A 24,793-nucleotide genomic window follows, 5' to 3' on the forward strand; every position below is an offset into this window, starting at 1 on the left:
ATTAAATACAATTACAATCTGAATTGGCATGGCCAATGCCTAACGCTGACGAGATGACATGATAAGATTAGTAGCTTTATGTCTCTTTTGGATCTACCTAATGGGCAGTAGCGCCGGCGTTTTCAGACGCGCCGACGTCGCCGCCGCCGCCGATTCTTTTTCAAGTTGACCACGCCGCCGCCGCAAAGCCTGTCGGCGTAAACCTCTAGTATGTACATAGAAAGTGAAGGATGTTAAAGAGATTTATGATTTTTCCATAATTCACTACTCCAAAAGTTATTCAAGGTTAAAGTAGAACATTTAAAAATTGTAACGACTTTCTTCCAAGTTTCTGCGAAATATTTAAACTTATCAAGAAATATCATACAATATTTTTTGGAAGTATGTACTATCATTTTTAATTTCACTTCAAAGCTAGTTATCTATTAAATTTCAAAATTGCCTACACACAGTGCCTACGACATTTTCCAAGAGATTTTGCAAAAAAGTACATTTTTTGAACCAGTCCAATGTACATACATACATCCATACTTATGTGATAAATTTACAACCAGTAGCTGCCTTAAAGCAGTCATCAACAAGCTAGCTGTAGGCACTCACTAGTTGGGTAAGCTCTGTCCATAACTTTTATGTAGACGATAGTCGGAGCAGCCTTTTCTTGTATCCAGATACACTGCTAGTAGACGGTGTTAAGTGTTTGGACGATTGTGATAACAAGGAGCAATACATACTGATAGTGTACAAATAGTGTACACATGCAAGTACATACTTGAAAATGGGTACAAATATATGTATATACATATGTAAATATATATCTATGTATATCAATGTATATAAATGCGTGTATAAATGCTTTTACGATTATCGCTATAGTAAAGTAAAGAATTCTATCTAGTTAGGAAACGTACAGTTTACTATATTTTAAGACTTTCGCCAAAATATTTCGGAAATATATTAAGATTTACGCGAGCTGGACCTATTTTAAAATACCTCAAAAATCGTGATGCACCCTAAAGTACATACTATATACATATGTATGTATGTAATGTTGTTATGGAATATGGAGAAAATGTATATTTGTGCCCGCAACCGCCTTGTCGACTCGGAGCAAGTAAGAAATTCTGAATGGGAATAAGCTAACGTCCCCCTACTCTACCAGGACGAGGTTAGAACAGCAATAAAAAGACTTAAAAACAAGAAGGCTCCCGGAGCCGATGAAATACCAGGCGAGCTGTTTAGAGCCGGTGGCGAGGAGCTTGTAAAGCACATGCGCAAGCTTACAATTTCACTGTACTTTGCCCAATTCACAAGAAAGGATGTCCTACTGATTGCGCTTTTTACCGGAGTATAAGAAGGTCATGAACCATCAGTTGGGCCTTATCTATGCATGTGGCTTCAGAACTGGAAAATCTACCATAGAACAGATTATTACAGTTCATCAGATCCTAAAAAAATCGCTGATGGGCAAATCGACGCACATCTCCTTTTCGTCGACTTTATAGCTAATTTTGACAGCACGAAAGGGAGCTAAAGATTCATCTCCCTTCATTGGAGGCTAAACTATGTTTTAGGCAAAGTGACTCACTCTCTTGTATGTTGATGAAATTGGCTCCGTTCACCTAAATTTCAATGCCGCCAGGAGAGCAGTTTTCAGATTAGATAAGAAGGAAAAATAGGTGGGTTTTGTGGTGAACATGAAACGAGTCAACGTACCACCTGGAAACAAACAAAGATCTTCGGACATTGGGGCGCGCATCACTAACTATTGGCAGTTGCAACTCTGAACAAGAGAAGGACTTTGTCTACCTAGCAAAACCAGCATTAAAACCACCAATTATGTTTGGAGTTCAAGTGCTTGGACTGGTTAAATGATAATTCGTTACGGCATTCCTGGGTGGACAACGAGAGCAAAGGCGCCCACGACCACGATGGTAGGATCGAGTGCAGACGGACCTGTCTATACTTTGTACCATCCATACTTGGTGTACTATCTGAGGAGAAGGAGAAGAAGGTTATCAGATGCACTGTCAATAAATGTTACGTGTAGTCGGAGCTCAGTGAATTGTGGACTCCGTACGAGTAAGAAGATCCCAGTTATTTCTTCGCCTCTTAACAACTTTCAGCCGCTACCTTTCCGAACCAAATCGAGCCAGGTTAAAGAAGATAAAACCCTACAGCATCTATAACCAGCGTTCGGTAGACTTCCTCTTAGCTTATTTGGTTAAAAAATCAACTCTAAAGAAGATTTCGAGTCATCGAGTGAATGCACTTTGACGCCCGTAGAAGATATGTAGATATCTAAACCGAACGCTTCCAATAAAATCAGAAAGACTATAGGGGGTAGATAGTGAATGTGCTCATAGGAGACCACATTAGGTCTATGTTACTATCTCGTCTCTGAGAAATAGCATGGCATTCGTTGGTGTGGAGACGTGTCAATATGGCCGAGTCACAGAAACGGCAGAGATCGTTTGGCTAAGTGCCTAAATTGCGCAAGTGCCCGATGAAGGGATTACGTCTGCCCCAGTTATATAAATTAAGCAACCAGAGCATTTGTATACATTATCTTCAATTGTTGGGCCATAGATGACGTACAACAAAGCGCACTGTTACCGGGGTGTGTGGTATTGCGTCTTTGGCGTCAACCTATTGAGACGTATAGCTAAAGAGCAAAAGGTCAGAAAAAAACCATCTCTCGCATCGAAACATTAAAGAATTTTTTTGGAGCTTTTTCTGGTTCTACATACCTCTATACATAACCACATAGTAGTATACATTTTATTATCAACTGAAGCTCAGAGGAATCATACATATGGACTTATGGTCTGATTATGCATACTTCGCACAACTTCGCATAAACTTCAAACTGTAGTTTCGTATGTACATACTTTGTAGTATTTTGTATGTATTCCATTACCCAGAAATTAGCAGAACTTTTAAAAACTTAGCCATCTGTTGAGTTTAGATTTTGCTTCACATTTTCTTAAGTTACGTATGTATGTATGCGAAGTATGCATAATCAGACCTTTACTCATAACAATTTTTTTTTATTGAATTCCATATATGTATGTATGTATGCATTTATGTCTCCACATACACAACCAAAGCATGACAAATGCACCACTAAAGTCAAAACGTACATAAATACATATGTATGTTTATTTCCACACTTCAAAAATCAGAAAAAAACTCGACGCTGAGCAACATAATACCGCAACAACAAGTATAACCAACAAAACAAAAAAAAAATTAACAAATAAAAAAGCGCCTTGATTGCATATTTATTTATCAGCGTTTGATGTGTTTACTTATTGTTGCTTTTGTTACTGTCTCTTTGCGTTAGCTGTTTCTCTTCTGCATTTGCTGGCATCGTTCGTAGTTGGAGCGGCCGCTCATCGACAACGGCGCTCCAACGCTTTCGTTGCGTTCACGAGCTTGTTAATAAAGATTCGTTTTCTTTTTTTTTTGCTCTGATGATTCTTGTTATACGAGCAGTGCTGCCAAACATACATAGGCTTTTCCTACCAAAACTAGTAGGCTTTTCTCCATTTGGTAGGTTGGTAGGCTAGATTGGATTTTGGTAGGCTCCGCACAATAATAGTTATTTGCGAAAAATATAAAATATTTATCTCCAAACATTTTAGCAACCTTGTTTACGCGAATATTTCGCCGGTGGGGTCCACCATTGTCCACCTGACAGGGACTTCATTGTAAGACTTGAGGAATATGACCAAAACTAACCTGTTGGTCTTTCAATATGGTAGTAGATAAATATTCAGTTGATATGCACTACGACCAGGAGATCTATTGTGCCCTCAATATGGTAGTAAGACCCATTGTCACATGTGCGGTACTGGCCTGGTGACCAAAAGCTACGCAAGTAAAGGCGTGTTCCACCTCTAAAAAACTGCACCGACTGGTCCGCGTGGCCATTACACGAGCTATGGGCACCTGTCCAACGGGTGCCCTTGGTATCATTACAGGCATTCTTCCTTTGTCTATTCTGTTTGACAAATAGGCCTGATGGAGCGCCCTATGACTGCCCAATATGATCAGCAACAAAAATTTGGAATCTTGGGGTCGTTTAGAGGTTCTAAAGCCATTCCCGGATAATCCCTAGTTATCCTTTAACAAACCTTACAAGATCAGAGTTCCTGAAAGGGACTGCTGTGAAGTGATAATAACTATTATTGACGAAAAGTCCCAAGCATGGTATACCGACATATCAAAGATTGACGACGAGAGTACTGGGGCAGGCGAATTTTGACCAATTTACCCATACCCAACTACATTCCAGGCGAAAGTCTTCGGAATCGAAGTCTGTGTAGAAAGACAAATATTATGTCGGATAGTCAGACAGGCCAAAGACTTAGACTCTTTTAAACGGCAGCAGGCTTGTGGAAAGCTTTAAAACTTGCTTGAACCACTTGAAGCTTCCACGGTAACGTAACGCTGTGTGGGTTCCGGGACATGAAAGGTTTGAAGGCAACAAAAGCTGACTGTCTGGCAAAGCGTGGAGCCCAAATGTACTTGCATGGTCCCTAGCTTTTTGTGAGCTGGTGGAGAAAACCCCAGAGCATATTTTATGTGACTGCCCACGAATCATAAATAGCAGACTGATACACTTTGGTGAACGGTTGTTCATCCAAAATTTCAAACATGGTGCCCTTCAAAGTGCCTAACTTCTTAAAGAGAATATTAAAAACTTAAATAAAATTTTGGTAGATTTTGGTTGATTTTGGTAAGAAGTTTTGGTAGGGAAAAAAATTTGGCCGTGGCAACACAGTATACGAGTGCAACGCACTCGGCGTAAGCAAAACGAACTGGCACGACCATAGCTATGCATTCGTTGGCGGCGCCGCTCGCGTAGCGCTGACAAGAGCTTTGCGGCTAACGGCTGTGGAAGCGGAGAGCCACTTGTAGGCAGCTTTTTCTGGCTGTATTTTTTTGCTTCTGGTACGAAGGATATTGTCAATAGACTGGAGGTTAGAACTGCTTGCTATCACTTGGTAGGGTGCAGGTTCGATACATTGTCCGATTAGGATCAAATACATACATATGTTCTTTCTGAAAGCTATCGAGCCTGGGCAGCCAACAGTTAAGCTCCGATGATGCTTTGACTAAGAAGAAGCTTCTCCTAAAACGCCCTATCTCGGAGGTTGCGTAAAAATGCAGGCCACTATATTTGTGTGATACGTTTCAGGTGCAAATCACAAATTGAAGGAGGAACTTAATATTTCCTCCATGGCATTTAGTTCAAATCGCTATATACCCCTTCTCTTACATTTATTTTAATGAATTCGCCTTGATTTTACATAAATATATGGCAACCCAAAAAGCATTATTGCCCAGAGCGCGTAAAAGTAACAGCGCGCCAAACGCCCCGACCGCAGCGCTAAAACCCACCACGGCCGCAGCCGCAGCCACAGACGCGCCCCAAACCGTCGCTACAGCGAGTGTGAATCAAGCATAGAACAGCGTCTACGCTTAGTTAGCGCAGCCCAACGATCATAAGCATAGGCTAAACGAAACGAAAAACGGCGACACCACCAACGGTATCGTGCAAAAATATCGCACGACAAGCAAAATGAGCCATCGCGACGTGACGATGGCTCCACTAACAAAAAACAAAAACCAAATAAAAACGATAAGAGAACCCATCAACTGGTGGTGACCGAGTGAACGAACGAATCGCGTCGAGCCGCAGAACAGCAACCACAATCAGTCTTCATTGAGCGCTCGCTTTTTGAGTTACTGCAAACGGCTGTCGGTTTGGCGTTCCACGCACGCGGTCGGCACACACGCAACGGGCGCAAAGCTACACACTAGGCAAATATTAATCGCGTTTACCCGTTGCAAAACTCTATTAAATATTTATTGCAATTTAAGTACTTGCAAGTAACTAACTAATGGCTGCCGCGTAGCACAGCAACGGAAGTGAACGATGAAGTTGAAATGAACGACGAGTGCACAGAACCAAAGGTGCAGTGTATGTGTGTGTTAGGCGAGTAAAGCATGTAAGTTAAGGGAAGAGGTAGAAGAGAAAGAGAGTGGTTGCGATACAAAGATGAAGTGTGTCAGAGGAAGAGTCGCACGAAACGCATTGAAATGAAACGAAACGCAGCGTTGCACGGTGCGTCTGAGACGACAGAGGAAATGCAATCAGTGAGCACAGCAAGACATTGATAGCCTCTATGTTTAGGCGTGCGTGTGTATGTTTTGTGTGTATACAAAGTTGCAGAAAAGCGGCTTGCAGGCGGCAGGTGCGTACAAAAATGCAACTCGAATGTGTGAGCAGTGCAATGAGCGGCGCGTGTTAGCGATAAATGAGCGGCTGCTACGCGCTCGAAGTGGCTTTGGTTTTATTAGCAAAATATGCAGCAATTGCTAGTAATATTGTGTCAGTAGCTTTTGAAAGGAAGCGTCTGTGTGTGCGTCAATAAATAATGAAAAAATATGTACTTATGTTCAAGCGCAGCAATCAAATTCTCACAATTATCTGCAATACCATCGCAACAACAAAAAATCCGCAGAAACGCTTTCAAACTTTGTACTATAAAGTATAAGAATATGTAGAAAAAAGCTTTTCTCACTATACCTAGTTATCAACAGCAACAAATACATACATACATATGTACATATCGCAAGTCTATACCCAGCCAGCAAAGAAACGTAAATTTTGCCGACAGTGCGGTTTGTTTCAATTTTCCGTATCCGAAAACGCATACAAAAAACTCCTACAGTTATTATCAATTCTCGTATCCGGAAAACGTTCGAGAAAGATGATGTAATTTGAAAGCAATAATTGTATTTTATTTGCTCAAGCTAAACATTTGAAAGCACGCATGCGTAGTCGGCAGTGGCTGAGCGTGCCGAGGAGTGTGCCGCTGTTTGTTAGCTTCCAGAAGGTGCCGAGTTCGAATTCCGTTAGGCGCTTCCTGATTTTATTTTATTTCTTTTGAACCATGAAAAAGTATCTGTGAAGTGCAGAAGGAAAGCATATTGAACGAAAAATTCAATCAGACAAATTTCAGAAAAAAAGCAGACGAAAACTTATCCTTTTCTCCACCATTTTCGGTACTTTTCTGTACATACGTTCCTGCCGCACACTTTAGTGGGAAAACGGGTCATTAAAGTATCCGGAAATGGTATCGGTAAACGGGCAAAAATCCCGGTTTTCGGATTTTTTGCTGGCTGGGTAGCTTCACTTACAGCTGCTGGCCAAGTATTGGCTGTTGCTTTGTTTTCTAAATTTATTTTTCTCTCGTTTCTTTTTTTTTTTTAAACAAGTGTTAAGTAAGCGCATACTTGACGCTTAAAACAGCAATTACAACAACGCCAGTTATGAAAAATAAATAAACCATTTGGAAAAGCACACTTCCAGCCATAAGAAGCGTGCGTGCTTCTACAAACATGGATGTGTACATACATACATAGGTACAACTCACCTACCGACACACACGCCACTCATTTGATTGTCTGTGCCGCTTAGTGACCGACGCGCTGATTGACTGTGTGACTGACAAGCATAACGATTGATTGTTAAACACCGCGTACATTTGATTGTGACTGATTCCGACTGATTGCGACTGAGTTAAGTCGCCGATTGGACGAGTGGCCGGCCGTTAGCGTCGGCGCGTCGTTTGGCTCCAAAGACTATTTAGGTTTCTTCATGCGACGCGACGATTGCCGATAGACCAACAATCGGTGTGATTAAAACTCTGTGTGCGTGCGTACGTGCGCAGAAACGCAAGCAGAACCCACAGCAGGCGACCAAAAGTTTATAAAAACAAGTAATTCTTAAGCAAAAAACAAAACCGACTTCAATTCTCATATAAAAATTTAAGATTATCGTTAATTTCTTCACGATCCGATTATCGAATCTAGACAAAATTAGTGTTGGACCACCCTCGAAGTACCATCTTTCTGATGAAAAAAGAATTATCGAAATCGGTTAACGTGGTCCCACGATACCGCGCCGTTAGCGCCGCGCAAATGGAATTTTAAATTTTGCTGGCGTTGCGTGTTGAAGTTAGGTGCAGAAGACAGAAATAAAAGAGAGGAAGCAAGTGAAAGAAAAACGAGAATGAAAACAAGAGGAAATGAGAAAACGTCAAAAATTCGTCTTCCTCTTATTTGACGCTGTAACCGCCTAAGCGATTTGAGCCGAGTTGAACGCCAGTCGTTTCTGTGCCAACTGACGCCAACTGAAAATGCAAAGTGAAGCCAGGTCCTTCTCTACCTGGTATTTCCAACGCAAAGGAGCTCCTTCTCTTCTTCCGTTACAAGCATCGCCATCCGCGGTGAATACTTTCAGCGCTAGAGCGTCTCTGTTCATTCGAACGACATGTCAAAAATTACGCCGCGTTTATTTGGGTATAGCGCGCTAGCACTCCCAATGCTTAGCGCTCAAATTTAGGGACGTCTGTTAAGCAAGTGGAATGCGGCGGACACAGTGTGATGAATTTAGAAAAGAAAAATGTTTTTAGAAAATTTGTTATGAAGCTCAATTAATGAAAAAGGGGTAAGGAAACAATGAGAGAAAGACATGGGCACGCTTTGATCTTGCGTGAAATGAACAGACCATAAAAACCCTTGAAAACCAAACTAACTGAAATGAGAGCATTAACTATATTAAACCGTTGTGGCACTTCCATTCCAATAGGGGTTTCAAAAGGAAGAACAGAGCGCTCGTCTACTGACGGTGACGGATGGCGTTACTAGCTATACAAATGGCTCGGAAATAGAGAAATGAGAGAGTGCTGCTCTCTGTTGAGGTGGCTTGTAGATCAGGCTATCATATGGTTTGCCTGGCATCTGTACTATATTTTAAGCAGAGGTATTTTTACCACAGTGGAGAGGAAGCTGACACTACGGAACAGTAGGACTATATTAGAAAACGTGACTACTTTCGTTGAGGCCAATGATAACCATCAGTTACCACCTCTGCATGCAGAGTCGCTACGGCTCATAGCGCTGTGGCTTTGCCATTTAGAAAACTACGGAGAAGTTTTCGGCGGATGCATCAAGTGAGTTTGTGTAGCACCGATTATTTATTTACACAGAGATATTAGAAGGGCAACTGTCTGACTACTATAACCATTCCTCAAGCAGTAATATTGATCTACTCTGTCACGAAAGCTCCAGAGCTATAAAATTTATGAATAAAAGCACGTGGTAAACAAGGCGATATCTGCAGTTCTCAAAAGGCTTAAGAACAAATTGAGGTTTGTATGCACTTGCCAGCCCTTTTGGGCTCAACGTGCTCTGCTTGTCGTATGACATGGGTTTGATCGCCGGCTGGAGCAATGCTCAATTAATCTAGGCCTGAGCGGAGGTCTTACTCCCCCCATCAAATAAAATATTTTATTTCTGTTGGCTGTGTGAAGGAGAGAGAGGCTGCAGAGGTGGTGAAAAAGCTGACGACATGACCGATAAAGACGGGCACGAAGACGGTGCGCTGCAGCGACTGGTACTAGCATCAGTCGATGAACCGTGGACGGGCTGGTGAATCGCCCGATAGTTTATGACAGCGGCGCTGGTGAGGGTGGTGACTGGTGGTTGTGTTCGGGGATTGTCCGGTAGTTCTTGGCAACAGTGAGACTACTGTAGGGCGTTGGTGTTGGCACTTAATTACCGACAATTTTGAGGGATATCTAACAGATGTCTGACCAAGTAATCATGGGAAAAAAGAATAATCAGACGACATCGGACATAATTCGATCAGACATGTCATTAGTTCAGTGATTATCAATACACTCAAGCTTGTTACCGAGATATCTAATATCCAAAGCTCGTCCTGGAGCAATTTTTGTTGAAGTCGTCGGGATGTGAAACAGAAGAAAACCGTAAAACACTTTTGGCTCAGTGAAAATTCTCTTAAGGTCATAGATAATACCAAATCACCAAGATCGTAGACGTAATAGCAATTCCTTTTGGGAATATGTAGATATTTTTAAAAAAGGGTATTGTCGGGATATCTCTTAACCTAACCAGCTTCAGTGAGTCTCTTCCTCCATGCAATTTTTGAATATTTTCATGCGCTGTCGTAGAATTTTTTTTCTTTAATACATAGTTTGTTTTCGTTTTCTTAGTTGTGCGCGGCTTATCACTATTTTTTCACAAAAAAAAGTAAGCAAATACTCTGAAAATAATTTCAGTTCCTTATGAACTTCTTATGCTTGCACAAAGACAGAAACTAATTGCGGATAGTAAAATATTTACCAAAACTTTCCATTCATTAAAATTTTATTGCTAACATTTTTTTTTATTTTTTATTACAGATTAATTGAAAGAACGAAGTGCAAAGCCTATGAAGAAATGCAATTCATAACAAACGCTAAAAAATACGAACAAACTTTTTATACTTAAGCTACACGCATCGCCGACCAGCCCAACAAAAACCAAAACATATCAGCAAAATATTAGAATGCAAAAGTAATTTCATGCTGGGTATAAAATAAATAGGATTAACTGCGGGCATTAAAGCATGTGAATACAAGAACAACACCAACAACAGATTGCATCTCATCAGCTAGAGAAAAAAACGAAAAAAAACTACGTATTACCGTAAAATTTATGCGTACGCTGACGTTTTGCAAACCGTTAGAATATTTCACACGCTCCACACGCTGACAGCATAGCAGCAGCAAGTTGAGTGCAGAGTTGCAATTGGCACGTACAAGAAGTTGCTGTGCAAAAGCAAAAGGCTACCAGGAGAGGAAGAGAAAGAAGAGAAGAAGGTGAAGCCTTCCAAGCAAAGTAGCCAGCAGCTAAGCGCGTTCTAAGTGCATTGGCAGCCATTTACAACGTCCAACAAAAGAGCTATTGTAGGTCTGCATACGCCGCGCGTCTGTGTATGGCTCTGAATGTGTGTTTGTATGCCTGTGCGAATTGCAGGCGAAAAACAAAAAAAAAAGCGAAACGTGAAACCAGTTACTTGTTGCAGTAGTATTGAACCCTTCCGTGCAAAAAATAAATAAACAAACAAAACAAAAAGACAGCAGGTTATTAAGCAAGGCAGCCAGCGGCAGGCCAGGCGGAAGGCAAGCGGTGAATTTCGGAAATTTGCAAGGCGCAAGCAACAAAAAGAGAAGCAATAACAAGAAAACAAAGACTCAGAACCAGTCAGAAGCTAAAAGCTGTTTGTTGCTGAAGTCTGGAAAAAAATAAAATTAAAAATTAAAATAAGCAATGAGTGGCCAACCACTGCAGTTTGAGTAGCAAGCAGCAAAACTAGCGGCAGTGTTGGCAGTGGAGCAATAGTGGCATTTGTGGCAGCGCGACAGCAACACCGTGCAAATCCCAAACAGCGGAAATCGAAACTCAAATAGCGAGAAGAAGAAGCAGCAGCTGAAAAGTTTGACTTTCAACTTGGCGAATGCGGAGTGCCGACGGTAATCGGGCAAAGGAACATTTTGGATTTAGTTTGGTGAATTGTGTGAAAAAGTGACGATATTTTAAAAGTTGATGTGGAATAATACGTATGTAAAACGCAAGGCGTAGCGAATGAAAAAATGCATTTTTAAATTTTAAATCTGGCGTAAACTAGAAAATTTTTGTAAAAAATTCCACGTCAGCGGCGAATTGTGGCATTGTGCGGTAACTGTCAAGCGTAGCAGAAGCAGCATGCGAAAACAAGTAAAAGTGTGAAATAAAAATTAAAAATTTTTTAAAACGATTTGCAAATAGTTTTGAAGGACACAATTTTATAACGAAAAATTCGAATTTTTGATAATGGAATTTTTATGGGTATAAAATAGCGAACATTAACAAAAAAAATATTTAACAAAATTTTTGCCTATTAGCGTAGAAAATGTGCAGTAATTTTTATGCTGTTGCCGTTGTGTGTTTTTAAGCAAAAGTTTACAACAAAAAATATATGCAAAAAAGTGATTGATGTGTGAAATTTGAAAAAAAAAAATTATTAAAAGCATTTTAAGTAAAGCGACTGCGAGTGTGGCGAAAAAAAGTATTAAATAGAAAAGCGCACGCAAAAAAAAAAACAAAAAATTTAAAAAAACATTTAAAAATCTGATAAAATCACTGCTAATGCATGCTCAGAATCGTGAAAAAAAGTAGAAATTAATAGCGCACGAAAAGAAGACTCAAGCGTAGCGCAGTCGCACGGTGTAGTGAAGTTTATGTATATTTTAAAGTTTTGTATTACTGAACGATTGCATAAAAAATGAACTGAAAATGATTGCTTAAAAACATGGACACATTTAAATTTAACTTAAGTTGTATTTGAGAAAACAAAAAAAAATTTATTCGCAAATCCTTTGAAAATATGTGCGCGAAATCGTGTATCTAATATCGTATTTTTGTTGAACAAGAAATGGTAAAAAAGTGAGCGCGTTTTTATAAAAAAAAGTGATTGAATAAAAAACCGTTGAAAAATAAAAGATGCTCAATCGGTTAAATACGAATTTTTTAAATAAAAATATGCGCGCGCCGACAAGTTTCAGCGTAGANCAAAAAAAAAAACAAAAAATTTAAAAAAACATTTAAAAATCTGATAAAATCACTGCTAATGCATGCTCAGAATCGTGAAAAAAAGTAGAAATTAATAGCGCACGAAAAGAAGACTCAAGCGTAGCGCAGTCGCACGGTGTAGTGAAGTTTATGTATATTTTAAAGTTTTGTATTACTGAACGATTGCATAAAAAATGAACTGAAAATGATTGCTTAAAAACATGGACACATTTAAATTTAACTTAAGTTGTATTTGAGAAAACAAAAAAAATTTATTCGCAAATCCTTTGAAAATATGTGCGCGAAATCGTGTATCTAATATCGTATTTTTGTTGAACAAGAAATGGTAAAAAAGTGAGCGCGTTTTTATAAAAAAAAGTGATTGAATAAAAAACCGTTGAAAAATAAAAGATGCTCAATCGGTTAAATACGAATTTTTTAAATAAAAATATGCGCGCGCCGACAAGTTTCAGCGTAGAAAATTGTGAAGTAACTCGAAGCGGCGAGTTTAGGAAGTGTAAAAATAGCAACAGTTGTACCGATAAAAAAGTAACTGCAAAGTTGTAATAGAAGCCGCTCTCGTTGATCAATCAAAAAAAAAATCAAGAATTGTTTTAAGCCATAAAATTGAATGTTACAACAAAACCGTATTGCATTTGAATGCCTGTTAGTTTGTGTGTAGAGTTCGCTACGTTCAAGTGAAGTGAAAACAATGTCCGCCAACTCAAAAACAACAGCAACAATCANACTGCAAAGTTGTAATAGAAGCCGCTCTCGTTGATCAATCAAAAAAAAAAAATCAAGAATTGTTTTAAGCCATAAAATTGAATGTTACAACAAAACCGTATTGCATTTGAATGCCTGTTAGTTTGTGTGTAGGGTTCGCTACGTTCAAGTGAAGTGAAAACAATGTCCGCCAACTCAAAAACAACAGCAACAATCAACTCAAACAATAACACCAACACTACTGCCACCAACACCAACACCACAACCACCATAACGACCAACAACAATAGCATAAGCCACTGCCTCCGAAGCAGTAGCAACAGCGACCTAACTGCTGCCTCAAGCAGCATTATAAGTACTTCTACAAACAGCACCACCACCACCGCCACCACCAGCAACAACAAAAACACTGCCACAATAAATACCTCCACAGCCAATACATTCTCGAATATAAATAAGAGCGCTGGAGCTACTGGAGCGCCGCAACTTTCACTATTCGATCAGCTGAAGAATAGCGCAAATCTAAATAATATCAAATGCAGTAGCTTCAGTCATAACTTCAACAGCAAACTCAAGTCACAAAATAATCTCACCGATTGGCGTAGATTCGCTGAGGATGACAGCAGCAATAATAGTGCCACCAGTAGCAGCAGTAGTAGCAGTAATAGCAGCCTTTCAAGTGCCAGCGGGCTCGGCATAAAAGACTCTTTTCAGCAACGATTTGTTGCCGCCGTTTTAGGCAACAGCAGCAGCAGCAGCAACAGCAGCAACAGCAGTTGCAGCAGTGACATTTTAAAGTCAACGAAAAAAGACTTGCCACAAGTGGCTGTAAAATTAAGCAATGCAACAATTAACAACAACAGCAGCAATAATAACACTAACATAAGCAAAATGAATGCAACAGAATGCAAGGAAGCGTCGGCTGCTACAAAGCGGCTGGCAAGCGAAACAACTGCCCCCGAGCAGCCAGCAGAATCGGAGGCGTGTAACAATATTTTAGATCTCACTTTGCAGCCTGCCAGGCGTAATATTAATCTTAGAGCGTCGACAATAGAAGCAGCACTAGCAAAAGCTGAGCGGGAGAAAAGTGAAGCCAAGCTAGCGGCAGTGGATGTAATCAGCAATGCCACAATGTCGCCGACATCTTCATTATGCAACAACAGCGTGGCTAAGACAAACAGTAACACCTTCATTAAGGGCAACAGCGCAAGCTGTGGCAAGAAAATAGCGCAGGCTGACAGCAAACTGTCGAGCGTAGCCGCAAACGCCCCAAATGCAGTTAATCTGCTTGCCAGCGGTGAGTGCGAAGGTGTCAATGGGAATGGCAACAGCACTGGCAATAACAACAACGGCGACGCTAATGGCGTGTCAACAATATTGACGGCTACAAGCAAACAGCCACAGCCACAGCCACAACAGCAAAAGCAAATACAATTCTCAATGCCGACACTGCCACCACCCTCAGCTGCATCAGCGTTCACTTCTACAGCAACCAATATTGCTACAGAGCATAAAAATAGCAAGAGTAGCTCATTGACCGCCACTGGCGGCATAGGTGTTGTGCGTGCCACAAAAAGGACGGCTGGTATCGCAGCCGCTGGAGCAACAGCAACAGAAGTGTCTGACGCCACTAACTCAACGCTGAGTAATTTCACCACACCTGCTTGTGTGGCGCCAATGTCAACGCATTACTTCGCACAATGCAAGCGACAAAAACAAGCCGCGCTCACAGCAACAGCAACAGCGTTAAGCAATTCGTCACCTTTTACCGCTGGTTTGCTAAGCGAGCAACAGCAAAAACAATATATGGAAAATTTGAAAGCCCTACTCGATACAGATCAACTCGGTTCGGTTTACGCGCATCATTCGCATAGTGGCAACGATCTCAAAGCCGTCGTCTATTCGGCGCTTACGAGCGCCCTGTGCGGCGGAAATAGTGCTGCAGTAACAGCGGCCAGTAAGCTATTGGCGGCTGCCACCAATCAACAGGCCAAGAAGAAACGCAAGAAGAAGCGATGCACCGATCGTTGCGATTCATCAGAATCATCTGACAGGTGAGTGAAGAAGAAAGCAATGCTTACATATATACATAGAATTTATAGAATTTAAGAAGATTTCGAATGGTACTATATAACAGCAGTTAGTGACGCTCTAGGGGTTTTAAAGTTTATGAACATACACAGATCATATGCCTCGAGCATGGCATTCCTACCCCTTTGGACTTTATATCTTTTCTTGTTGGCTTTCGTCCCCACACAGCCTTCTGTGGTGTGTCTATCAGCCAGTATCAAGTAATAACCGCTACTAGCCTCGTAAGATCAGGTCTGGGGTTTACTAAGAAGTCAAGTTTTATTATGGCGTAAAAATTTCGCTAGATGGCGCTCCTATTGGGTGTAATGGACCCTCACCCTCCTGATAAGCAGCGTAATTTTCAGGCATGTTGCGCAGACTAGGCAAACTATATGAGCCTTGAACTGACTACTAACTCTATTCGAAAGACTTCTTTTTATTCCTTACCGGCTTCGACTTTTTTGTAAAGAGTTCTAGGGCCTTTTAATGGCCGCTCGGTTATCCAAAGAAACTTTCGACACGCTGCTCTTGATGGTGGCGCTTAAAAAGGCGGCAGCCATCGGCGATATGCAGTACTTATGCCTGGAAAGTACTCACAAAGTCAGACGGCTGGATTGATCGTCTGATCGCCAGCCATTCAAAGAAAATGCCTACTCCAACTTCGTGTTCTTTTTTGGTGGTATAGGAAATTATACTACATACTATTGCAGATCGTAGTCATCTGATTCTGAAACCCTGAAGCGGTGTACATTACAGGAAGGTCTATGGGAACTAGGGCATCTGTAGGGAAAGTTCTCATTCTTCCTGTAGTTTCGCTGCATGCGGTCATCTGAAACGGTCCACCGGACCAAGGAACGATAACATAAGATAGGACGTAGAACTGTTGTATATTTATATCCAGAGTCAAAGTTTGGGTTAGACGTCTCCTTTTCCTGAAATCCGCTTGTAAAGTAAAAGGTAATGTTTTCTTTCTTGATACTTAGCTTCTACTTTTTTGATACTTAGGTTCTAATATGACACCCAAATACTTCACTAGTTTGGATGATCGTGGGATGTGACCATTCAACTTTAGTATTTCAGAGTTAGGGACTTTATTCCTGGTTTAAAAGAGCATTACATCTGATTTTTTAGAGTTGTGTCTACAATTGACAACAGCACAAGCTTTACAGAAGTGAGGAAATAACTCCATTCTGATGGGCTGTCCCAGCCAATGTTGCTAGTAGGTATGCAGAAATTTATTTGGTCAAAACTAGTTATTGGTAGTGCTGGGAAGTATCGAGCACTTTTGAGGATCGAGTTATTTGGTATAGATCGGGTATTTTTTAGAGTACTCAGTACTTTCTTTAAATGTACACATGTTGGTAACATTTCAATACTTACTTAGTGTAGAAATCTCACAAGCTGGCAGTATTTTATTCTAATTAATATATGAATCCCAAATTACGTCAAATGAATGGCTAACTATACTAGGTACAAGTTTTGCACTTTAAAATTATTGAATCTGCAAATTGAGTACTTTGAATCGATCCTGAGTACATGTATTGGAACAGAGTATTTTGAGTACTTTCGAGTTCTTTTAAGTTCTGAGTACTTTCGAGTTCTTTTGTGAGTATTTACTGAGTTCTTTGGACTACTCAGTATCGATACTTTTAAAAATCTGGTGCTTGTCTAACCTTTTGAGAATCGATTTCTGAGTACTCTTGGTATCGACACTGCCCAACACTAGTAATTAGTGCTTTGGTCAACCCCCCCATCTAGCAAACACTTTTTATGACACTTAATCTCCCTCGCCAATTCAAAGTTTTATTGGCTTTTTTCCAATAAAAAAGTTTCACAAAAAAATATTTAACACTTCTTAGCATCAATAAATTTTTAACCACTGGTAAGAACACTTATGTACATACCAGCTAAAACACAATGGAAACCTGTTTTCTGTGTGGAAAATAAATATTAGCCATGACTTTAATGGCACTAAAGAATGACCAGTCAGCCAATCGTCGAGCGTTCAATGCAATTTAATTTTATTTATGGCGCATGACTGTCGATTTCCCAAGAGAGTGTTTACAATTGTTTTTTTTTTCGGTTTTGGTTTCGCTCTAGTTTTAATGTGTTGCCGTAGCAGCTGGGAGGGATTAGCTGCGAAGCAAACAAAAAGTGTGCGAAAATATACAAAATATATACATACATATATGCGTTTAAAGATATAAATTACAAAAGAAGTGGAACATTTGGAACGCTAGCTAAAAGCATTTAAATACATATATAGGGGTATAGATAGATAGCTTCCTTCACGGAACTAAAAAGGTAAAAATTCTNGATTAGCTGCGAAGCAAACAAAAAGTGTGCGAAAATATACAAAATATATATATATGCGTTTGAAGATATAAATTACAAAAGAAGTGGAACATTTTATGAACATTTGGAACGCTAGCTAAAAGCATTTAAATACATATATAGGGGTATAGATAGATAGCTTCCTTCATGGAACTAAAAAGGTAAAAAATCGGTACACAGGAAAAGTGCATCATCTATTCTAAGTTAGCTCTTCTTTCCTCGTTCTACCCGAAAACGCATTTAAACTTGTCTGCACTTGGAAGCTTTTCTTTCCCATACATGCTTGTACATGTACATACATGCATGCATTTATGATTATGCACTCGAAAATAGTCATTTCCTGATGGCAACTTGCCATCAGCTATGTTCTGGTTGTTGCTGTTGCTGTTGCTGTTATTTGAATGCGTGTGCGGTTGCNGTTTTTTTTTTATGCTGTCATTCAAACCGGTGTTGGAACCACATAGAAGTTTTTAAAAGATCTTCTTAGCAGGACGAAGTAAGGTTAGATTAAAATGACTGGAGCGTATATTAGGTTCGTCTTCGCACTGTATGGAGTTACCGATCCCTTTCGATGCCAAAGAAAAGCACTCGGGTTTAAACTGCTTTTTTGACTCTGCGAATTTTATCAATGCTCCTGTTTCCAGCTATGGGACTTCGACAAGACCTTGAAAGCCAGTGACAGTGTTGCGCATTTTCTTTTTCTTCTGTGTTTGGTGTGCCCACCCCTAGTCTCGTGGCGTGTAAAACAATTAGGCAGTATAACGAAGAGCTCCTTTCGTTTCGGAATTATCGGCTTTGTAACGAGTTTTGAGAGCGCATTGCAAAAAAGATCTAGAGCTGTCGAAAAGCCGTTCTGTAGAGGCTACATAATATATATCACTGAAATGCTCAATAGTGAATCTCAATTGGTGAAACCCGCACTCCTTCAAGAGTTGCTCTAAAAAACTAAGTGATTCACTTTCCATCGCGGAGATGTGATATTTGATTGTTGACACGAAATTCTTGTTTTGAGCTCGAAAATAAATTCTGATTTCAGGAGAGACCAGCATCATTATTTACAATAAACCAGCAGCACAAGCCGTCAAATGTAAGGGCTCGAATTATTGTTTAATTGAAAATGTACGGTGTACTTAGATGCCCGAAATTGCGCAGCGTTAACTTTTAAATCTGGCTGATCGGTTTATTGGGGGCTTCAAGGTGCTGTCCATCAAGCGGTTTTGGAAAATGCAGCTGATGTGACAACCCCTTACGAGATATGCATAAATTTGTTTCATTCCGGTTACGTAGCCCCCGACTGTGGGAACGACAGTCCGCGCGGATAGCAGTTCTCTAGCATCGTCATTACGCCAATACAAAGCTAAATAAGTAGAGCTATATAATCAAATAGCTTTCTAACTCATGTTTCTCAAACTCATATTTATCCTAACTATTTAAACAGCGCAATGCATAAATTTGCGAACTTTAGTTTTCAAAACCAGTCCATGTAGACTTTTGTGCGATGTAGCACATTCATTTCAAATACATTTGTTCCTCTGGTTTTCCGCCAACATTGTGTTGTTACAGCTGCTTTTAGCGCTTGGCATAAGTTCTTACAATACGGTTTGTTGTTAAACTCATTGTATTTGTTGTTATTGCAATAAAAAATCTTCGCGTGTATTGTTTTAGCGTTGCCAATGCTGTTGTTGTAGCTTTGCAATTTTTTGTTGTTGCTTAACATAAGACTTTACACGATAAAATGTTGTTCCTATTAATTTTGCCATTTTTGCAATTGTTGCTACTCATTGTTTTTTTTTATGTTTTTCGCGTTTGCTGCTTTTATTCAACTTGCAATTCTTCGCTGTTTTCTTTAAGTTAAAGTCTTTATTCTTCAAAGTTTTTGTTTTGTATTTTTCAGCTGTCATTTCTTTTGCTTTAAGTATCGACATTTGTTAATGCCTTATTTGTTGTTTTGTGTACTGCTATAGTGTTTGTTGTAATTGCGGAAGCTGTTGCAGCTAAGTATAGGCTTGTTGACTTTAGTGCTGAATTGATTTTCTTTCGTGCTGCTTGTTTGGTAGTCTCTATTCTGCTTGTAATACCAATGTCGTTTTTATTGTTGTGCAGGTTTTTATTGCTGGCTGTTATTTGTTCTTTTTGTTGTCTTTGTGCATGTTTTCCTTTACTCTAGGTACATAGGTACATATGTATCGCAACATTTCACTTTTATTGCTTTTTTCTTTTGTTTGGTTTGTCTATGTACTCACTTGTCTACACTTCATTTCTTTGAATTTATACTTGTTCTTCGGTTTTTCGGTTATGGTGCACAGCTTCGATGGGTTTATGTTCTGTGATCTGATATTCTTCTTTTACACCGAAAAGAGATGTGAAGTAGCATGTATACCACGATGTATACCATGAAAGACGAAAGATCTTTACGATTAATCTTGAACACTTTGACTGGCAGTTTTTAAGAACCCAAAATCGCTTTTTGGAGTTTATGAGTCCTGCCCACAAGACATATCAAACAATATATTGAATCTCATTTCTCATTTAACTAGAACCCCATCGGCGCCAATTCAACTGCAGAATCTGTTTTTCTCTTTCGGATTTCCTCTGGATCTCAGAGAAGTATCTTAGCGGTCTTCAACAATCTAATGGAAAGAATCTCTTCGAAATATGATATGCAGCATCAATAGTTTTGTTGAGTTTGATTACCGACCCTCAGGTTCCGAATCGAAAGGTAGTTGAAGTTGCTTTTCACTGGTTTTGTTTGAAAGCGTAGGTGTTGTTCTCAATACCCGAAGGCACTGTTCTTAATACCCGAAGGCACTGTTCGTCCCCCTTTAAGTGTAATTACTCCACTACCTTGATATATTCGGTCCTATTATCGCTGTCGACGTCGACGTAATTTTCCATAAAAAAAATAGCCCTCGCAAGTCCAACTCCAGCTCCGCTGAAAAGGTATTCCTCGCAAAAATACGGTGGCCAGCTTAGCTGGAGTTAGACTTACGAGCGCTATTTTTTGATGAAGAAATTACATCGACATCGACAATGATTATACGGCCGATTGTGAGTTTGGAACCGAGAAAGCCTATTAATTTGAACTAATTTATGGTAGCCAAAGTTATTAGCGGAACATTTACACAACTCAATTTTAAGGCCTGGTAAGAGGGTAGAAAGAACCTATTTGACGGAAAAACTTGAGAAGGGTGTGTTTCATCTTATTTTAAAGAAATCAATATCAGGTTGGACTATTCATCATAACATGTGTAAAACTGTTTCCCGATCCTGATCACTCTCGGAACCAGAGCCACAGTTCTCTTAGTCTGAAAGCACATCGAATCTGTCAAATCTTTTATTGAAACAACTGCCCGTTGTTTATTATAGTTAAGACAAAAACAATAAAGGAATAAATACAATACGCACATAAAACGTTCACTGAACCTGTGTGTTTTCAGATTTAGACTGGGTATCAGAGAATGAGCGTCATTACAGGTAAAATAGTATTTTATGTTCGAGAACCATGCTGTGGAACGATGAAAACACACAATTCGGCGGTCATTAACAACATGACATAAACCATTATTACGAAATGGATTGAAGGAACAAGCCAGTAAAAATATTTCAAGTGTTATTAAAGTGTCAGCAAAATATAGACCGAGAGTACCTTCGAACCTATCCTTACTAATAGACCAAAAGGCAGGACTATGTGTCAGCTTTGTTGATAGAGGCCTTCTACGGTACAATTTTAAACATAACTGTAGGGTCTTCGTCATGGGTAGACTCAACCGGGGAGGGGAACGATATTCTGGAAATAAAAGCGTTAGACTAGCGGCTAATAGATACACCAAGGTATATCTAGATGAGACACGCCACTTAGCACATTTTGCCCAGCGAAGGTTGGTCAGCGAATAACCGGAAATAGCACAGCACGTGAAGTGCCACCTGTAACCCAATAAAGGCCTTCCTTAGCTAAACTCAATCTAGGGTAATCCACTTTAAGAATTTCCCAAACTATTTTCAGCGATTAAAAACCACCGAAATTCGGCGTTAGCTGATCCGAAATCAGAGGGATGGAATAAAATTGCGGTATAAATGCTTCATTTTATCCCAAGTTTTGAGAGACAGAGCACAAAATAGCTGACAAAAAAAAAAACAGAGGTCGGAGGGTAGNTTATCCCAAGTTTTGAGAGACAGAGCACAAAATAGCTGACAAAAAAAAAACAGAGGTCGGAGGGTATTTTATACAGTTTCAATATAATTAGTGCCCTTCTATGTATACCTGTACCTGTACCACAAAAGTTTAAAACCCGGCAGCCATTGCCAAAATTTTTTTTACTCACTTTAAAATATTCGACTAGGATCTTTACTTTTTTCTGCAGGCGGATATATCTCAATTTTTGTGTCAACTTCTAACCGTAAATAGATTACGGTCTGAAATACTTAAGTGCATATCCAGCCATTTTATGCTGGCGTAAGCTCTGCGTGTTTCATTTTTACGTATTAATGCACTCTGTATCATGTTAAAGTGCCCAATTGTCTCTTCGTAAAGCCCAGTATGGATGCACTCGTTCGTAAGTTTCGTAATAGAGACACACCATGGACATCTATAAACCGACCAACTGCGGGTAAGAACGTATGCGCATACATTTGTATGTATGTATTCAAAGCTTACATATGAATGAGTGCATTTACGAGCATGCACGTGTGAGATGCTACAAAGCTTAGGAACACACATTGATACATACAAGTGCATGCGAGTAAGTGCAGCCAAAGCTAAAAAGAAATACTGCAATAAAAATGCATATGCTTCTACATACAGTTACTCAACCAAATGACCACGTGTTGTTTTTTTTTAATATTCGTAACATNTAATTTACTCAAAATTGATACACCTCGGCTTACCATCTAGCGGAAGGTTTCGGAAGGTTAAAAAACATATATTTAACACTTGCGCCGGGTATTTAATGTTCGGCTACGCCCGAACTTAGACTTTCTTACTTGTTTTTGTTATTTTTATATAAAAATATCGTATAATCTTTAACCGAAATCGCGTAAATCACAGTTTCAAACTTTATACAAAATTTAGGAAATTTCAAAAAAATGTTCATCAAAATGTCAACTTTTTATTCTGAATTTTTAGAAAATTTTTGGGTATGCAGTTTTGTTGTATGGGTTATAATCTAATGAAGAGCAAGTTTCAAACGGCTATCAAATCGTGTTAATTTTTGAGATTTTATTTTTTTAGGCTACTTTTCGGGTTTTTTAATATAACAAGCACCATTTACAAAAACTGTTGGTGTCCGCGCTTTATTTCATAAGAAATTTATACTTATATACCAAAAAAAAAATCTCACAAATCAACGCGACTTTTGAGCCGTTTGAAACTTGCACTTCGTAAGACTAAAATTGTATGGGCTATAAAACTGCATACCCTAAAATTTTTTAAAAATTCAGAATAAAAGTTGAACTTTTGATGAAAATTTGTTGAATTTTCCTAAATTTTGTATAAAGTTTGAAACTGTGATTTACACGATTTTGGTTAAAGCTTAGACGATATTTTTATATAAAAATTACAAAAAAAAATTTGCTGAAAAAATATTACGGATTAAAAAAAATCAACACGTGGTCATTGTTTGAGTCACTGTATGTATGTACGTACATATGCACATATGTACATACATATGTTTGTACTCCTGCTTGTGTATTTAGATGCTTCGGTAGGCATCTTTGCGGTCGGTGGGCCGTTGTATGCTCGCTGCCTGTTGGGGGTCATTGTATTGCAACAATGACGATGGCATGGAGAAGGTCCCTGACTGAGGCTGTAGACGACGACGACGACGTGCCACGACCGCGCTATTGTTGTTCTATTTAAGCTTCGTGATTGCTATTGTCCACTGTTGTTGTTGTTGAAATTTATGTTGCTGCTGCTTTGCCCTGCGCCTTACATACTTATCTACATACATATGTATGTATGTGCGCCCTATCATCAACTTTTATGCGCTTTTGTTATTATTATTATTGTACCCGCTGATTTTCGCCGATATGGTTTGCTTGGCGGCGTCGCCAGCCGACTGGTCTGGCAACGCCGGCGTAACTGCCCATAATACAGGTTCCAAGGGCATAAGCAGCTATGGAACTAGTAATCTTATCATGTTATCTAGTCAGTGTTAGGCATTCACCAGTCAGTTTTAAATTTAAATATTTTAATTCCTACCTTAATTATAGATAACTGAACATGAATTTAGTTCTCACTATTTTTTTTGCCAAAGATACTCTCCTTCTGAGGTGTATGTATGTATGTATATTATGAAAAATTTTCTAAATTATAAAAATATATTTTTCTTAAGCTCTAATGTCACTACGCTTACAAAAAAATTTCATCAACTTTCGTCAAATGCAAGGCGAATTCATATAAGGTGGTATCGATTCAACAAATACAACAATTACCTGTATTTTGTTTTTGCTTTTAGCTGGTGATTGTCAAATTTCAGCTATTCTTCTCCGAATGAAAAAGGGCGAGAGAAAATGCAAACACTCTCACGTTTTCACTCACTCACTAGCAAAATATAAAATTTTGACAATCAAACGCTACACACAGCTGATTGAACAACACCACCTTATATAAATTCGCCTTGGTCAAATACTTTAAGAGAAAATGAGTTTTGAAAAAAAAGATTGCTTAAAAAATATTTTCTTATAANTGTCTGTATGTGTGTTTGCATGTGGGTTCCAGTATTAAAAGAAAAATTCTATGCGAACAGCAGTGTAACACGTATGTAAGTAATGCAGTGTGTATTTAGCGGGCGTAAAGGGGGCCTGGTGGCACACTTGGATTGTTTGCACACATACGAGTACTTTGAGGCGCGAAATAAAGAGCGAGTAGGAATGTAACTAAAATAAAATAAAGTATACCCGAGGCTTACTTAACGTAAACACGCTTAAAGTGGGCGACTCAGGGCAGACGCTCAATTAAAACAGCTATGATTTAACGCTGCTTGCGTTATTCCCGTAGATTAGTGCTCAGCAAGCGGCTACTGTCTTAAGACTTCAATTCTAGAATTTATCTATTTTAATAATAATGTTCTCTTTAACTTCAAGAATAATTTAAAAAATTGTTTCTACTAGCCGCCTTTAATTCGCCCATAACTTGCCGCCTGCACGCATTTAAAGTTCCAACGCTTTTCTCCCAACATTTCAAGTAATTCGT

General features: G+C 39.3%; 1 protein-coding gene and 1 long non-coding RNA gene across 2 annotated transcripts in view; both read left to right on the forward strand.

The window, feature by feature from the left end:
- Nucleotides 1-2,000: 2,000 nt before the first annotated feature.
- LOC108377420 (uncharacterized) lies at nt 2,001-12,003 on the forward strand. The gene is made up of 3 exons (XR_001849327.1): nt 2,001-2,011; nt 4,145-4,150; nt 10,720-12,003. It is a non-coding gene; the product is annotated as an uncharacterized LOC108377420 (long non-coding RNA).
- Nucleotides 12,004-12,486: 483 nt separating this feature from the next.
- Nucleotides 12,487-24,793, forward strand: part of vnd (ventral nervous system defective) — a 120,003-nt gene continuing 107,696 nt past the window's right edge. The window contains exons 1-2 of the mRNA XM_017633621.1: nt 12,487-13,197; nt 13,395-15,254. Coding sequence (XP_017489110.1) covers nt 13,187-13,197; nt 13,395-15,254 — 1,871 coding nt within the window. The 5' untranslated portion in view covers nt 12,487-13,186. The remainder of the gene's footprint in view (nt 13,198-13,394; nt 15,255-24,793) is intronic.

This window comes from Rhagoletis zephyria, unplaced genomic scaffold, assembly GCF_001687245.7.
Source record: "Rhagoletis zephyria isolate East Lansing unplaced genomic scaffold, Rhagoletis_zephyria_1.1 Rzeph_scaffold_00006, whole genome shotgun sequence".
Classification (NCBI taxonomy): domain Eukaryota; kingdom Metazoa; phylum Arthropoda; class Insecta; order Diptera; family Tephritidae; genus Rhagoletis; species Rhagoletis zephyria.